Source organism: Anolis carolinensis, chromosome 1 (assembly GCF_035594765.1).
Source record: "Anolis carolinensis isolate JA03-04 chromosome 1, rAnoCar3.1.pri, whole genome shotgun sequence".
Taxonomy (NCBI): Eukaryota; Metazoa; Chordata; class Lepidosauria; order Squamata; family Dactyloidae; genus Anolis; species Anolis carolinensis.
Genome location: NC_085841.1, coordinates 366,911,618 through 366,929,845, shown reverse-complemented (window position 1 = coordinate 366,929,845; position 18,228 = coordinate 366,911,618). Strand labels below are relative to the sequence as shown.

General features: G+C 46.2%; 1 protein-coding gene across 2 annotated transcripts; it reads right to left on the bottom strand.

Annotated features, from left to right (window-relative positions):
- Positions 1–1,988: 1,988 nt before the first annotated feature.
- Positions 1,989–18,137, bottom strand: klhl28 (kelch like family member 28). 2 transcript variants are annotated; one of them, XR_010002260.1, is made up of 6 exons: positions 17,799–18,137; positions 12,574–13,472; positions 10,670–11,113; positions 8,713–8,921; positions 6,770–7,298; positions 1,989–6,665 (listed from the first exon to the last, which is right to left on the bottom strand). XR_010002260.1 is itself a non-coding variant. In XM_062968735.1 (5 exons), exons 2-5 carry the CDS (start codon positions 13,470–13,472, stop codon positions 7,135–7,137), a joined length of 1,716 nt encoding a protein of 571 aa, XP_062824805.1. In that variant the 5' UTR covers positions 17,799–18,137; the 3' UTR covers positions 1,989–7,134. The 2 variants fall into 2 exon arrangements, 1 of the variants encoding a protein (XP_062824805.1); XM_062968735.1 differs by having other exon boundaries at positions 1,989–7,298.
- Positions 18,138–18,228: the final 91 nt, after the last annotated feature.

Here is an 18,228-nt window from a genome sequence, read left to right as displayed (position 1 = left end):
AAGGGGCGGGGCTAGTCGCACAACGCAGGCGCGCTTCTGTCCGCCTCGCTCCTCGCTTGGCCACGCCCACGAAGGCGGCGATTGGAGGAGAGCTTCCCGGGCGCACCCAATCGCTCCTCTCCGCAGCTGAGAATGCAAATTTCCTGGCTCAAGGCTTCCCTCTCTCCCAAGTTGCTGTCAAACCGCGTTAACTCTGCAGTGTAGACACTTTTAAAGCTTCGTCTCGGGCACGGGCCAACTTGGAGTATTTAAATGTATTTAAAATGTCCAACATTTAAAAATTAAAAAATATATAAAAAATAAAATAGAGATACAGTAGAGTCTCTTATTATTTATTTATTTTTTTACAGTATTTATATTATCCAACGTTCTGGATTATCCAACGCATTTTTGTATACAGTATTTATATTATCCAACGTTCTGGATTATCCCACGCATTTTTGTAGTCAATGTTTTTAATGCATTGTGATATTTTGGTGCTAAATTCGTAAACGCAGTAATTACTACATAGCATTACTGCATATTGAACTACAGTAGAGTCTCGCTTGTCCAAAATTCGCTTATCCAACGTTCTGGATTATCCAACACATTTTTGTAGTCAATGTTTTTAATGCATTGTGATATTTTGGTGCTAAATTCGTAAACGCAGTAATTACTACATAGCATTACTGCATATTGAACTACAGTAGAGTCTCACTTATCCAAAATTCGCTTATCCAACGTTCTGGATTATCCAACGCATTTTTGTAGTCAATGTTTTTAATGCATTGTGATATTTTGGTGCTAAATTTGCAAACGCAGTAATTACTACATAGCATTATTGCATATTGAACTACAGTATAGAGTCTCGCTTATCCAAAATTCGCTTATCCAACGTTCTGGATTATCCAACACATTTTTGTAGTCAATGTTTTTAATGCATTGTGATATTTTGGTGCTAAATTTGCAAACGCAGTAATTACTACGTAGCATTAATGTGTAATGAACTACTTTTTCTGTCAAATTTGTTGTATAACATGATGTTTTGGTGCTTATTTGTAAAATCATAACCTCATTTGATGTTTAATAGGCTTTTCCTTAATCCCTCATTATCCAAGATATTAGCTTATCCAAGCTTCTGTTGGCCTGTTTAGCTTGGATAAGTGAGACTATACTGTATTTTAAATGTTCAACATTTAAAAATAAAAATAAAGAGATATCACCAAAAAAGCATCCAAAGACGGAAACTCCAAGGCAACAGCAGATTCCACTGCCAAACAGCTCTGACTCTCATTACATTCTTTTTTATGTTTAGATGGAATTTTTTTCCTGCCCTTTGAATCCACTGCTCCATTTGGAACCAGTTTTCAGAGCAGCAGAAAACAAGCTCCAGGAAAGGAGATTCCAGCTTAACTTGAACTTAACTGACTGTAAGAAGAGCTGTTCAACAGTGGAACTCTCTGCCTCAGAGTCCATTGGCGGCTCCTTCTCTGGGGTTATAAGCAGAGGCTGGATGGCCATCTGTTGGGGATGCTTTGGCTGTGCTTTTTGTGCAAATCAGGGGATTAGACTGGATGAAGTCCCAACTCTAGGATTGCATGTTTGTATGTTGGTGGCACAGTGCGTTAAAGCACTGAGCTGCTGAATTTGCGAACTGAAAGGTCCCAGGTTCAAATCCCGGGAGTGGAGTGAGCACCCGCTGTTAGCCCCAGCTCCTGCCAACCTGGCAGTTCGAAAACATGCAAATGTGAGTAGATTAATAGGTAAGGTAACAGTGCTCCATGCAGTCATGCCAGCCATATGACCTTGGAGGTGTCTATGGACAACGCCTGCTCTTTGGCTTAGAAATGGAGATGAGCACCAACCCCCAGTTGGATATGACTGGACTTAACATCAGGGGAAACCTTTACCTTTACCTTTACCTTTACCAAGCTTTTGGTAATGTAAACATTTGACCAGAATCATAAAGGGTGGGGTTGAGGGGTAAGAGACCCAGCCAACGAAGCCTCTTTTGTTCACAGATTTTATTAAACATTGCACATTCAAAATGAGATAGCCTTCCAATGATTAGCCGACGGGAACGAATGAGAAAGACATTGGCGAGCAGTTCTCCATCTCCGTGCCCAACCTGAATGCCATCCTTGGGGTGACGATGGCAGAGTGGGGAAGACACAAAGGGTGCACGCATCCACACGGTGGGATTGATGCAGCTGGGCACCCCTTTACGTGCTCAACGCTGTGGAATCAGGGGAGCCGGGGTTCCCAAAGTCCTTTAGCTTGCAGCCACCAACAATGCCCACAGCTTTGAGCCACAGCAGAGTCCAACCGCATTGATTCCAGTGTGGATGCCCCCAAAGAGGCAGGAAGGGACGGCAAGACCAAGCTGGGAGGGTCTGGCAGATAAACCTCGACTGACTTGCTCTGCTTTGGAGGGGTTCTGCTGGAAAGGGAGACAGTGCAAAGAAGGGCCCAGAGCCCAGCAGAGATCGGCCTAGCCTTGCATTCAACGCAACAACCAAGGTCAGTCCTTGCTAATTCTGAGCGGAGTCAGAAAACAGGATTTTAAGGCAGGCTGCGGAAAGAGACCGTGTTCTTTGACACAAGTGGAAGCAGAAGGGGAAGAAGGAAGAGAAAGAAAGGGAAAGAAGAAGAAAGAGAAGAGGCTTCGAAGGAGGTGAGGAGCAAATCCCAGGTGAGGAACAAAGCAGACCAACTCAAAGCAAAGCTACAAGGTTCTCTCTTGGGCGACAGAAACCTTGTTGGCCATTGGGACGCTTTGCCAGCACCTCAAAAGTGCGCCCTTAAACCTGGGCAACAACTGTCCATCTTTCCACATTTTGCATCCCCAGAATGGAGGAAACGTCCCTCATATTCTCTCCCTGGTGAGCCTCTGTTCAACGTCACGAGTAAAAGGATTTCTTTCCATGTTGCCACCAAGGAAGGGACAGTCTCCTCTCCTCGAATGAGAGCAAAAGGAACACCTTCCCCATTTGGACACACTTCCCCAGAGACCATCCTGCCCGATTTCCATATATAACACTGAACCTATCCACCGCTTTTTCAATAACCGACCAATAAACAGAACTAGCCTTGTGCTCTAAAGGGCTTCCTCTGAATGCCAAGAAGTTGGTTTGGATTATTTTGCGTGATCATTCCTCCAAAGGCCTCTCCTCCCCTTCACGTATGGACTTTGCAAGGAGCTGATTCTGGCTGGAACCAAAATAGAGAGATTTGTGACTGAAGCATTTCCTTTCGATTCACCTTGGAAGGGTCAAGGAAAAACTTCAAGGAACAATCCTGCCCAAATTCCATATATAACACTGCACCTATCCACTGCTTTTTCAACAACCAACCAATAACAGAACCAGCCTTGTGCTCTAAAGGGCTTCCTCTGAATGCCAAGAGATTGGTTTGGATTATTTTGTCAAATAATCAAAACAACTTAAGAATGATCTTCGTAATGGTCGCTAGGAGCGCTATCCCAAGGAGTTGCCCGTTCCCCATTTTCAGAAGAGCAAACCCCAAGTCAAGATCAGGGCTGGATTTTTCCTTTCAAAATCCATACGTGGCTCTGGGAAGTTTTGAGATCCAGCAAACAAGAGAAGAAGCAGCCCAGTGCGCTTCTCAAGGGTTTTTTCTCCTTCCTCTTTAAAACTTCTGCACCTCTTTCCTTCTCTCACCAATTTAACACTATTTCCTTTGTCTCACAATTCTGTGCACAGCCCCCTTGCCCTTGGTATGTCACAACATCCAAAGCTTTTGCAGACAATGTCTTGGGATTTCACCAAAGCAGGTTTTCTTTCAGGTGAGACAAAGCAGGACACAGAGCCAAGGAGGAATTGCACCCATTAGTTGCTTTGCTCCATGGTGAAGGCCTGCCACCTGACATAAATGCGCAATTGTGCACACCAAAGGTCGCTGCAAAGGGTTGCATCAGGCCATTATTGCTGCGTAAAGAAAGACCGGCGAACCTCTCGGCAGCAGAGATTGCTTTGTCATTAGGTTGCTTGAAAACCCAGCAGTGCTTTGGGAATTCGCGGTAAGTTCAAGTGTTGGCTAGAGACATGATGCAATTCCTTCTTAAAACATAGTCTAAGGAGAAAGTGTGCTCACTTGGGAGTCAGAATATGAACTCACGGAAGAGGAGGAGGAGGAGGAGGGAAGAGCGCTGGCAGCTTCCTCACAACAAGGACAGGAACCATTGGTTCCAAGCCTCACCTCTGATGCTCTCAGACATAGAAAGCTGAAATAAACCACACACCAGTATTATTGCATGTTTGTAAATACGAAAAAAGTGTGCGTGTGTGGAGGAGGAGCAGCATGCTGAATAGGGAGGAGGAAGGCAGGACCTGGGAACGGGGAGAAAGGGAGAGGAGGAAAACAGCAAAACAAATCCGTAATTCCTTGCACAAAGCAGAAATATATGTTGGCAAAGACAGTAACAGGCAGCGGGAGTCAGGCAGTTCTCAATCTGCAACTCTATCTCCGTTCTTAATCTCTCCTTCATGGTTTAAAAGCAGAGGCCCCAAATAGGAGCTGGGTTTGGGGACTGGCAGCCTTTGACTCTGTGTTGGATTGCGACTCCCATCAGCCCCAGCACGAAGAGCGGAGAAGAGAGCTGTAGCCCAACAACAGCAACGTGTTTCTCTTCCCTAATTGGAAGAAACAAAAGGGAGCTGAACAGTCACCCAATGGGTTGCTGTGTGTTTTCCGGGCTGTCTGGCCATGTTCCAGAAAAAATCTCTCCTGACGTTTTGCCCACATCTATGGCAGGCATCCTCAGAGGTTGTGAGGTCTGTTGGGAACTAGGCAAGTGGGGTTTATATATCTGGGGAAGATCCAGCATGTGAGAAAGAACTCTTGATCACCTTGATTAGCATTGGGTAGCCTTGCAGCTTCAAAGCCTGGCTGATCCCTGCCTGGGGATTCCTTTGTTGGGAAGTGTTTCCTGGCCCTGACTGTTTCTTGTCTGCAATTCCCCTGTCTTGTGAGCATTTTTATTTATTTACTGTCCTGATTTTAGCTTTTTAAAAATACTGGTAGCCGGATTTGGTTCATTTTCATGATTTCAACAGGAGGACCGGAAACACAGGGTTGTTGTGTGTTTTCCGGGCAGTATGGCCATGTTCCAGAAGTATTCTCTCCTGACGTTTCGCCCACATCTATAGCAGGCATCCTCAGAGGTTGTGGGGTTTATTATGTCTGCCATAGATGTGGGTGAAATGTCAGAAGACAATACTTCTGGAACATGGCCAGACAGCCTGGAAAACACAACAACCCTGTGATTCCAGCCATGAAAGCCTTCGACAACACAAAACATGAACATGAACACAATATGGCTACCAATATTAAAAACTCCAAATTGAGGACAGTAAATGAAGAACAACACTCAAAAAGCATGGGAATTCCAGACGAAAATCACTCAGGGCCAGCTAACACCACCCAACAAACTTTTCCCCCAAGCAGGAATCAGCCAGGCCCTGAAGCTGCAAGGCTATTCAATGCTAATCAAGGTGGTCAGTTGCAACACTCGCACTTGCCTCTAACAGACAAGAGTTCTTTCTCCCACTCTGGAAATTATTCCACAGGTATGTAAACTTCCCTTGTCCATTGGTTGCTGAACATCACCCGATGAAATAGTTTTGAAACTGTTTTTATATTTTAAATGGGTATATTTGTTTTTAATCGTTATTATGTTTATGTTTTATTATAGGGCTGCTGTATGTTCCATGTGGTATTGAATGCTTACCTATGTGTAAACCGGGAGATAAAGTGGTATATAAACAAAGCCTGGTTGTTGTTGTTCCCTTGTCTCATTTCCAGCAGACCTCACAACCTCTGAGGATGCTTGTCATAGATGTGGGCGAAACCTCAGGAGAGAATGCTTCCGGGACATGGCCAGACAGCCCGGAAAACTCACAGCAACCCAGTGATTCCGGCCATGAAAGCCTTTGACAACACAAGTAACCCAACCGGTTATATGGCAACCACTCTATACTACTCGAAAGGAAATAAAAATAAAAAGATGGAAGTCACATGCATTTCGTTTGCCTCTGTTAAGGCTCTGATTTCTCCAGGTGAGCAAATCCTTAAAAAATCCCGAAGAGTTCAAGGTCCGTCAGGCACAGATGAACAGGAAGGGAAACCGTGATTTGAAGACGGGAGCATTCACTACGTAGAGACAGAGCAAGGGGTCGTTTCCCGTTCCTTGAAAGGCCAAGACGCCGCTCTCTTCCGAGGCACGGCCTGCAAACGGCCTTCTTTCCTTACGTTCGGGTTTATTTAGCACCATGTTGACGCCAGGACGCTCCGGCGGCGCATTCGTTCCCTTTGGACGCAGGGCGGAAGGCTGGCAAACCCAGAGCATCTTTCTGGGAAAACCCAAGATGCACGGAAAGGAGTTTTCAGCCGTCCAGGACGATGAAGTGTGTGTAGCCAAGGGCCCAAAGGGGACGGGGTTAGAAAGGCATTTTTCTCTATCGATAAATAATAATAATGGCAAGCATGTCAACCTAAAAACGTGACACTCCCTTCCTAATAATCCTCAAATTCCCACCCAAAAAAGGGATGAGAGTGGATGTGCGGGGAGATGTTGATGGCATTGCTGCAGGTAAATGGGTTTATGGCAGGCATGGGAAAACTTGGGCCCTTCTTCCAGGTGTTTTGGACTTCAACTCCCACCATTCCTGGCCTCAGGTCCCTTCCTTTTCCCCCTCAGCCGCTTAAGCGGCTGAGGGGGAAAAGGAAGGGACCTGAGGCCAGGAATGGTGGGAGTTGAAGTCCAAAACACCCGGCGGGAGGAGCCAAGCTGGCCCATGGGGATTGGGGATTAAATGCAGCCCTTTTGGGAAACACACCTTCAAGGCTCCCTTTTCTAGGTCAGGGACAGACAGAGGAAGAGGAAGAGGAAATGGCCCAAAGCCCTGCTGCGTCGGAGAGGTCCTGCTCGAGGGCAACGCAGCCCAAGGTTTCGCTTCCTGAACCAACCCGAAGGCGGGATATATCCATCGCGGCCGGCGGCAGGGACCGGGGTCCGCTCCGTGCCCCGATGCCCTTTCCCGAGGAAAGCACAGCCTCCGGCCTCCTGCAGGACGGATGGGCGGACGGACGGGCGCCTTCGAACCGGCCGAGCCCGCCAATCGCTTCCTCGCCTCCTCAAAGGGCGGTCAAGCCGAAGTTGCAGCGGCAGTACATCATCCCGGCCGTGTCCACCCAGCCGTCCGAGATGGGGTCGTACTTCTGGACCGTGTTCAGGTACGAGGAGCCCGAGTGGCCACCCACGACGTACAGGTACGTGTCGATGACCGCCGCGCCGACTCCTGCGGAAAAGTGAGAATCGTATTATGTTGAATGCTTGAGATCCATGCTTTCTATAGATCATTGTCTCCCTAAACCAGGCGTAGACCAATTTCAGCCCTCCCTTCAGGTGTTTCGGACTACAACTCCCAGAATTCCTAACTGCCAGTAGGCTTTTAGAAATGGTGGGAGCTGAAGTCCAAAAAACCTGGAGGAAGGGCTGAAGTTGGCCCATGCCTGCCCTAAAGCATATACAGTAGAGCCTCGCTTATCCAACTTTTGCTCATCCAACATTCTGTATTATCCACTGCAGTCTGCCTTTTAGTAGTCAATGCTTTTGTATTATTATTATTATTATTATTATTATTATTATTATCATCATTATTATAACAAGATAGATATGCTGGATTTCGTATCACAAAATCATTATTATTTATATCATTTATAGAGCCCCGGTGGCTCAGTGTGTTAAAGCACTGAGCTGCTGAACTAGCAGACCAAAAGGTCCCAAGTTCAAATCCCGGGAGCGGAGTGAGCGCCCAGTTAGGTCCAGCTTCTGCCAACCTAGCAGTTCGAAAACATGCCAATGTGAGTAGATCAATAGATACCGCTCCGGTGGGAAGGTAACGGCGTTCCATGCAGTCATGCCGGCCACATGACCTTGGAGGTGTCTACAGACAACGCCGGCTCTTTGGCTTAGAAATGGAGATGACCCCCAGAGTCAGACATGACTGGACTTAACGTCAGGGGAAAACCTTTACCTTTACCTTTTATAGCATTTATATCCCACCTCCCTCCCCTAGGGGACCCAAAGTGGTTTACAACATAACATATGAACAATAAACATAGTGTTGTTGTATGTTTTCCGGGCTGTATGGCCATGTTCCAGAAGTATTCTCTCCTGACGTTTCGCCCACATCTATGGCAGGCATCCTCAGAGGTTGTGAGGTATATACACAGAGATGCCTGCCATAGATGTGGGCGAAGCGTCAGGAGAGAATACTTCTGGAACATGGGCAGACCAGCAATTTTTCGATCAGCAAGTTCAGCAGCTCAGTGGTTTAACACGCTGCGCCACCGGAGGCTCTTAATTGTTTGCTAGTCCATGAGATATTCATTGAAAAACTATAGCATAATGCGCTGCAGGATTCAAAAACAAAATCTCTGCAGTTCAATAAACTTTCCCCATGTTTTTATGATGGGACCAATTAGGAAATGACATTTATAATCCAGGAACAAAAATCATGTTACTGCTACATAGTGTAAATTATTTTATGTTAATTTTTATTTAAAGCGTTATTTCTTTGATTTGATGTTTGCCGGTTGCTTGAGAGTCCTGGTGGCTTGAGTTCTGGTTAACAAAAGGACTAAAAAGGGAAACCAGAAGGCAATGGAGACCTTGTCCCCCGTGTATCCTATCTGGACAGCTCCCCTCACCTGTCCTGGGCTCCTTCATGGGCCGGCAGATGGTCCACTGGTTCTGGTGGGGGTCGTAGCGCTCGATGCTGGAGAGGTGGGAGACCCCGTTGTGGCCCCCGACCACGAAGACGAAGCCCAGCGCCACCCCCAGGCCAAAGTTGATCCTCTTGTCGGCCATCGGGGCCACCGCCTCCCAGGAGTCCTTGCACGGGTCGTAACGCTCCACGCTGAAAGGCCAGGAAGGCAGGCAGGCAGAGACAGAGACAGATAAAGAGACAAATGGGGTCAGAGTGCAATAATGGCAGAACCTTGATAGCAAATATCTTATTTGTATATTTTAAATAGTGTACGAATACACCCAAACACGAATCAAGGACCATAAAAGGAACTGCAGACTAACCCAACCAGAAAAGACAACCACAGCAGAGCACTTCAAGAACCAATCTGGACACAGTATATGACTGGAGACCACAGAAATGCTGGACCACTCTCACAACCACAGTAAAGCCATTGAAAGCCACAAGAAGCAGGTGGACAATTTCAACATAAAGGAGGAGACCATGAAAAGGAACAAAATTTCATTACCAGTATTTTTAAAAACTCCAAAATCAGAACAGTAAATAAAGAATAACACTCTGATAACAGGGGGATTCGAGACAAAAAACAATGAGGGCCAGCTAACTCCTCCCAACAAAGGGCTTCCCCAGGCAGGAACCAGCTAGACTTTGAAGCTGCAAGGCTGTAGTTAATTTTTACTGATTTGTTTGGCATTGAATCTTGCCGGGTGTTGTAAGCCGCCTTGAGTCCCCTCGGGTGAGAAAGGCAGGGTAGAAATGTTGCACATAAATAAATAAATAAATTTTCAATGCTAATCAAGGTGATTAATTACAACATTCATACTTGCCTCCAACAGACAAGAGTTCTTTCTCCCACCCTGGACCTTCCACAAATATATAAACCTCATTGACCTAGTTTCCAATATACCTCACAATCTCTGGAGATGCCTGCCACCGATGTGGGCAAAACCTCAGGAGACAATGCTTCTGCAAAATAGCCATATAGTCTGGAAAACTCACAGCGACCCAGTGTACTAATGCTTTTATGTTAAGCTGCTTTGAGTCCCCTTTGGGAGAGATAAAGCGGGGTATAAATAAATATTACAATAATTATTATCTTTGCTGCACTACAGCAAAGTTACAACTAAAGAAGAGGCGGGCAAGCATTCAGTTCAATACCCCCCTGAAACCCCACCCCTTCCACTCACGAAATTTCTTCAGGCAGCCTCCAGTTATTATTATTGTTGTTATGTTTATGTTTATTTATACCCCGCTTTTTCTCTCCACAAGGAGACTCAAAGTAACTTCCAGTCTAAGCTGGTTCTCGTTATCAGCTTCTTCCTAAGCTAGGCCCAAATTACACTATGTAACATGATTTCTGTTCCAGGGTTATAATTGGTTCATTATCATAAAAACATACAAAACATTTATTAAACTGCAAAAACTTTGTGTCTGCGAGAGGGACATCCTGCAGTACATTTTGCTATCGTTTTCCAATGACTTTCTCATGGAGTTTCAACCAATTCAACTCAGGTAGTGACAGCCACAAAAACAAAGTCTCTGGAGCAGAAAACCTACTTTCAAAGGAAGAACCTTTCAAACCAGGAACAGGATTTTTTTTTCACATTTCGTTACATAGTGTGATCAGTCTCTTTCCCATGCTGGGCCTCCAGATGTTTTGCATTCTTCAGCCTGGGTTGAACTCATGGCATGGAAGTGCTCAGGTGCCTCAGGGAACCAGATCAGAACCCATGACAGAGACAGCTTTGGGCAATCATTGATATCACTAAAATAAACCTGCAGCTGCCTTCCGCATCAGGAGAAAGGTAAAAACCCTTGGAAAGGCCTGAAAGCGATCCTCTGGGTAGTGTTATCATTCCCATCCACCAGGCCCCATAAAGGGCGCTGCACTCACCTACCTGTTCATGTGAGCGGGTCCGTAGCCACCAATGGCGTAGATCATGCCGTCCAGGACGGCCGCGGCGAAGCAGCTCCGGGTCTTGCTCATGGGCGCCACAGGCTGCCACTCCTTGACCTTGGGGATGTACTTCTCCACGGACTGCAGGTAGGACTGCCCATCGTAGCCGCCCAGGGCATAGATCTCCCGTGAGAGGACGGCCACCCCCAGGGTGCTGCGGCTGTCGCTCATGCTCTGCACAGGGGCCCAGGTGTTGGTGTCCGGGTCCCAGCACTCCACGGAGCTCTCGTGCTTCCGGTAGTTGATGCCCTGGCACATGTGGGTGGCGATGCCCCCGATCACGTAGACCTTCTGGTCCAGGACGCAGACCCCGAACTCATAGCGGGGGGCATTGAGGGGCGCCAGGCCGATCCAGGAGTCGTTCTGGGGGAAGTACATCTCCACGCTGGGAAAGAGAGGGCGAAGGCACAAGGCACAAAACCGTGAGGCAAAGAAGGCTGGGTCTCAGATACATGCTTTGAATGAATGGATTTTATTGTTACGGTCACAGACTAAGGGTATAAAACTTTATCATAGAGGTGTGTGCAGTACCCGTTTCTCCTGTTTCATTCGTCCCTTTTGTTTCGGGCGGGGGCATGAAACAGGAATCCCCTCCCTGGAACAAAAATAACGTCAAAACAAAAGCGAGAGCGGGTACCATTTACTTGCCTGCTTTTCAGCCCACGTGGCGCTCCTCATGTGGCCCATGGAGAATCACGGCGTGCCATTTCCCTCTGAGCCCTGACTGTTGTGCCAATCGGAGGAGAGGAATGCCATCACGTGGGCACGCATTGCAGAGTCCATATTATGGGCGAGCGTGCCTCCTCCGCTCATTGCATTGCACGCAGCTACTGCTGCCTGACTCCTGTGTCTGCCTATTTACCATTGAGCTTGATTTATTTTTGTCTTAGCTTGGCTGCTGACATCTTTTTTTGTTTCTTTCTCCTTTTTATTTTATTCCTTTTTTATTTTTATTTAAAGGGACTGGGAGTTTTGAACGGGTGATGTGCGTTATGCCAGGGCTTGAAGAGAAGAGCTCTTTGCTCCATGCCGATTGTGTTTCTTGTTTTCTTTGCTTTACTTTTAAAATATTTTAAAATATGTGTGTTGCTCAGAGAGCCTTAGTCAGCCTTATTTTTTTCTACTCCCTTCCTCTCCTTCTTAAATATAATTATATTATTGTAATAGCAATTTTAACCAAGAGAAAAACCCTCCAAACTACTAACTTTACCTCTTTCCCTCCCCCATTATAATATTTTCATTCCTTTGACTAGCCACTACTTTTAATTTTTCTCCCTGATGGGGAATGGGGTTGGAGAATGTTTAAAAGAGATTATATTTCTAGAAAGAAAAAAAGCTGTTAGGAAGTGTGGGAGTTGAAGTCCAAAACACCTGGAGGGAGGGCCCAAGTTTGCCCATGCCTGTTTTAAAAACTTATGTTTTCAATTTTGTTTATGTTTTGTTTTTTGGGCTTGGGCCCATGTTAACTGCTCTGAGTCCCCTCAGCAAGATAAAGGGAGGACAGAAAAAGAAAACATTATTATTATTATTATTATTATTATTATTATTATTATTATTATTATTATTATTGCTCCTGCCAACCTAGCAGTTCGAAAACATGGCAATGTAAGTAGATCAATAGATACTGCTCCTGCAGAAAGGTAACGGCGCTCCATGCAGTCATGCCGGCCACATGACCTTGGAGGTGTCTACAGACAATGCCAGCTCTTCGGCTTAGAAATGGAGATGAGAACCAACCCCCAGAGTCAGACATGACTTGACTTAACGTCAGGGGAAACCTTTTTTTTTTTTTTACTATTGTTATTGTTAGATGATCAAGAGCACCCAACAGCTTCTGAGTCTCACCTTTCCAGGCATGCGAAGAGCCCGGCCTTCCCTCCGACGGCGCAGAGGACCTTGGGTGGGCAGCGGGGGCGCGTGGTCAGCACGGTCTGGTAAGAGAGGCGGTGCTCGGGCATGAAGTGGTACTTGAGGGCCTCATTGAGGAGGTGCTTGCAGGTGTGGTCGTCACGGATGAGGTGGTTGGCCTCGTAGAGCCGAGTGAGGAACTTGACGCTCAGCAGGGGCAGGCGCACGCAGTGGAGCAGCTGGGCCAGGTACTTCTGCCGCTCAGGCGCGTCGTACTTGACCCAAGACTCCAGCGCGTAGAAGACCATCTCCTCTGTGACCACGTTCAGGCAGTCGTTAGAGACGATCTCGTCCAGCTCTGAGTGGGTCAGCTCGAAGAACTCCTCCGTCTGGCAGACCTCCTCGAAGTGCCGGCAGATGTACTTGCTGGCGGCCAGGTAGAGGTCGTGGCAGCCGTAGGTCTCGGCGAAGCGGGAGATCCCGATGCAGTTCCCGGGGTCCAGCTGGCTCTCCAGGAAGGAGCAGCACTCCTTCAGCACCAGCTTGATCTGGAGCAGGTTGGCCGCAGGGAGGAGGGACTCCACTGTGTCCTGCGAGATGAAGACGGTGCCCGTGTAGGCGTACTCCACGATGGCCTGCAGGGCGGCCTCCGCCACGCACTGGAACTCCACCTCTGCGTTCTCCTTCTCCGAGAGGTTGCCGCTGAACATGGCCTTGAAGTAGGGGCTGATGCTGGCCAGCACCACCTTGTGGGCATGGATCTTGACGTCCCCCACCCGGAGAACCACGTCGCAGAGCTCATGGTGCTGCCGGAGGAGGTTCAGGCCCTGCAGGAGCTGCTCAGAGTGCAGAGGGGTCAAGTTGGCAACCATGTAGGTTGGGGACGACCGGTCCATCTGCGGGAGAGAGAGCAGACAGAGTGAGGGTGGGCTCAGGTTGCAAGCAGGTTTAGTGAGGAATCAGATCCTTGGAAAACACCCTGAGTCCCTTCAGGGAGATAGGGCGGTCTACAAATAAAGTTATTGTTGTTGATGTTGTTGTTCCTGGGTTATAAATGTCATTTTCTAACTGGTTCCAATATAAAAACATGGGGAAAGTTTATTAAACTGTAAAAACTTTGTTTTGGTGGGACATCCTGCAGCACATTTTGCTATCATTTTTCAATAAATACCTTACAAAATCTCAGCCAATACAACATATTGTTTGTGGCAGCCACAAAAACTAAGTTCCTGGAGAAGAACAACTACTTTCAAAATAAGGACTGAACAATTAAACAGGAAATAGCACTTTCAAACCAACAGATATTTTTCAAATTTGGTTACGGTGTAATGCAGATATTTTAATTGTGGATTTTATTGTAGTTATTTTAAAATAAAGATTAATCCATTATTTGGAATTGCAGTACCCTGATATTTTGATTTAAATCTTTTTTTTCAAATCCTGATATTGACTTTTCCTTATGTTCCGCGTTATCTTCATTCCCCGTGTGTTTACTCTGAATCCTGTCACCATCTTAAAAGGCAGTTTTAGGGCAAAGTGTTCAAGCTGTGCACAACCAGGCACTGCTTGAGTTTTGCAAACCTCACTTCTGTTGTAATTTATGGTGTAGGATTAATATGCTGTGAGCAGTATATAGATTTTTAAAGGGAGCACCCTGTACAGATAGACGGGCACACAGGGCATCATTGTAGGCCAAAAACATATTTGCTGGATGTTGGCAAGAACACCAGGAGTAAGAACTATATTATTCGTATTATTATTATTATTGTTATTATTATCTAGTCAAATTTTTTATTATGGATTTATACAAATGATTGGTACAAATGATTTTAGTGTTATTATTACAGGCCGTCTCTGAGTTACAAACATCCGACTGACAACAGTAAGTGAGGGAAATCTTCCTCTCGGAAAGAAGGGAAATTTACTCCTGGAAGAGTTCTTATCTTGGGGAAAAGGGGTCTCCAACTGAAGCTTTACCCCCAATCCCTGTTTCCACAACAAGCCACATTTTCCAAAATCCAAATCACACAGGGACAGAAATCTTCTGAACAGGAGCACAGACAGCAAAGCAAACCCTACAGGAGTGTTGACCCTTCCCTATACTATTTAAAGCTAAAAGACACATCTAAACAGTTTTTATCTAAATAATTTCAATGGCTCAATAGAGCAATGTGTTCAAAAGACATGGAAGGAGATGCCTGTGGGCAAGAGCTGTTCAACGGTGGAACTCTTTGCCTTGGAGTCTGGTGGAAGTTCCTTCCTTGGAAGCTTTGAAACAGAGGCTGCATGACCATCTGTCGGGGGGGGGGGGAGTGTTGATTGTGCTTTTCTTTCATGGCAGGGGGTTGGACTAGATGGACCATGTGGCCTCTTCCAACTCTATTATTCTATCATTCTATGAAACACAAGACAGCAGGCATAACTCCATATGATCTCTCCCAGCATAGGTCAACCCTATGGTCCTATGATCCCTCTTGTCCATCTCTTTATCTTGGCCTGCTTTTCCCAGTACTGGGAACAGGGTTATTATTCCAGGTTAGAAAGCCTGGCCAAAGCAGAAAAAATGGGACTATGCCTTCCTTCAATCTGGACACTGCATTGGCTTTTCCAGCTGATTCACAGCTCTCCTTCCTGCTGCACCTGCTGGTTTTGCTATCATGACCATGGCTGCCCTTGGGAGAGAAGCAGGTGCAAGAACCACCACCACCTTATTGTCAAGAGTCAGACGCCAGTTAACATACAAAACAGAGTTTATTCCGAAGATAAGCCAAAAAATAACATAAACACAGGAAATATCCTTGAAACACTTCACTTTTCAGTGTTTCGAGAGTAGATTGGACAATAACAACTCAAAAACGAGCCACGCTAATTTCCCATGCTGGCATTCAATAAAAAACTAAATAACGCTTCAATTCAGCTTTGGAAAACAAATAGAGTTAATTGCTGGAAAATAAACAAACTAGAAAAGCAGTAAAGCTGCTTCCACGGTGCAGATAAACCGAGAGCCTCAAAGGGATGATGAATAGCCGTCGTCAGAAGAATCCAAGGTCAGGTCAGGAGGCAGCAAAAATTCCGAAAGACAAACCAATAGTCAGAAGCCGGGAGTAGCCGTCAGTCAGAGGGCGTAGACAGAAGCCAGGTCAAATTCAATCCAAAGTCCGAAGAGGGTGCAGTCATCCAAAACAGGTCCACGATAAGACACAGCGAGAGCCAAGCTAGATGATATCAGCAGATTCAAATCATAGTCCAAGTCCAGTCTTCATGGAAACACAGAGATCCCAATGGCGCCTCAGCAACACCTTGCCACACGCAAAGTGCAGTGGCCAAACATTCCCATTTTATTCCCCTTCCTCCTGGGTGACCAAACACTCACACCCAAACACCAGATGTCCCAAATCTACTCAGAGTCTGAACTCCACACAGCTAGAGCTCGTGGATCTGGAGTACCTAGCAATTCGTCGGAGTCCCAATCATCCTGCCCACACTTAGCCCCATGAACACTTAAAGAACCATCCTCCCTTCTCCAAGCATCCCAATTGGGATCAGCTCCTGCAGAAACCCCAGGTTCAGAAGTATCCATAAGCCCCAAATCCCCAGACATCTCCGGTGGCTGTGCCCATTCAGTGCCCGCTTCCCCAGCCACCACCTGTTCCTCAGCATCCATCTCCCCATCTGAATCTTCCTCAGAAGATCCCCCATATAGCTCTCTAAGTCGCTTCCTGCGCAACTCCTCCAGTGAACCCCCATCACGAGGGTTTTTTCTTCCTCTTCGAATTCCATCACCATCAACCATAATCCCCGAAGGCGCAGTCACAACACTTATATAATAAATACATAATAATACATTATAATAATATAATACAACAAAAATAAAAATAACATAATAATACTAATAAATGCTAATATAGAGTAAGTGCAGTTTCTACTCTTCTTCTTCTTCTTTCTAGGCTACTTCCCAATGGAGGGCTAAACATTGTGACTGTCGTTTCCACAGGGCTTTGTTCTGAGCCGCCTCAGGATGGCAGCATGTATGTCTTCGTTGATGGTGTCCATCCATCTTTCCTTTGGCCTTTAACCACGTGGTGGTCATTCTGCAGTCTCCAAAGTGCTGTTTCTGCTCCTGATGTCGGTTCTCTTCTCATGACATGGCCGTGCCACTGTTGCCTTGTTTCTGCATTTTCTTGCTGATCTCTTGTATTCCTAGTCTTTGATGGGTACAGTAGAGTCTCACTTATCCAACATAAATGGGCCGGCAGAATGTTGGATAAGCGAATATGTTGGATAATCCAGAACGTTGGATAAGTGAGACTCTACTGTATCATTATTTGGCCAAGAAGTGTCAAGCCAAGTGTCCGTCTTAGCATTAGTTCAGGAACACCCTCCCTAGGGAGATCAGGCAGGCCCTGACACTTCAAAGTTTTCGGAGAGAAAGGAAGACTTGACTTTTCAAATAGGCCTTTGATAATGGCAAATAGAACATCCAACAATTGACTTGGTTGAGGTTTACCCTGGTGTTGATATTAATTGACTTGTGGCTGGGTAGTCCAAATGGGTTTGCATACTACGCTTTAACTTTTTACCTTAACCTTTGTTATGATTATTGTTACTTTATTTTGATTTGAAGCCTTCCTTCTTTAGTGGTTTGCATTCTTTTCCCATGCTATGTAGTAATTACTGTATTTAAGAATTTCCCAGTTTGGAGGCCACATTCCAGACACTCTGTTTTGGGTAAGTTCAGTTGGGAGTCCATTTAATTTACAGTAGTCTCACTTATCCAACATCCACTTATCCAACATTCTGAATTATCCAATGCAGTCAGCCTTTTAGTTGTCAATGTTTCTGTAGTCAATGTTGTAATTACTACATAGCATGACTGCGTATTGAACTACTTTTTCTGTCAAATTTGTTGTATAACATGATATTTTGGTGCTTAATTTGTAAAATCATAACCTAATTTGATGTTTAATAGGCTTTTCCTAAATCCCTCCTTATTATCCAACATATTCGCTTATCCAATGTTCTGCCGGCCCGTTTATGTTGGATAAGTGAGACTTTACTGTATATACAAATAATAATGATGATGATGATGATGGCAGTTGCCATTCCTATTATTATGACTGTTGTTGTTAGAACTACTGCGATATTAGTGGTGAGAACAACAACAACGTCGTCGTCGTTGTTGTTCTTGCCGTTAGTCCCGCCCCTCCCCCGCTGTCACTCACCGGAGTCACGTGACCTCGGCCCGGTTCCGGTGGGGGAGGGGAGGGGCGTCAATCTCTCTCTCTCTCCTTCTGTCTCTTCTGAGGCGCCGATAACAACCGCAACAACCACAATAACACCGCGCCCGGCGGCCGCCGCGAAAAGGAAGGACGGAAGGATGCGGGCGGGCACAGGAAGAGCCGAAATGATACGGTCTACGTCACTTCCGATTGCTTTTAATACCCCCTCCGGAAGTGTCATCACGGCATGGGGCGACCCACGTGACCCCTTCCCTGACAGCTGTTCTCGATATCCCGCTTTGCTGTTTTCTGAGCAGGCGCAGTGGCCGAAGTGAAGCGTTTCCCAGGAGACTTCTCTGGCCGCGCCTCTCGTTCCTGGCCCCGCCCCTACCCATAATCTGCTTTCTGCGCAGGCGCAGTGGCCGAAGTGGCG

Bases quoted from the DNA above. Each gene is read 5' to 3' on its own strand.
- klhl28 (XM_062968735.1), bottom strand. From the start codon at position 13,472: ATGGACCGGTCGTCCCCAACCTACATGGTTGCCAACTTGACCCCTCTG. The intron at 11,114-12,573 runs GTGAGACTCAGA...TCTCTTTCCCAG, and splicing joins CTCTTCGCATGCCTGGAAAG to CGTGGAGATGTACTTCCCCC. The intron at 7,299-8,712 runs GTGAGGGGAGCT...ACTTTTCCGCAG, and splicing joins CATGAAGGAGCCCAGGACAG to GAGTCGGCGCGGCGGTCATC.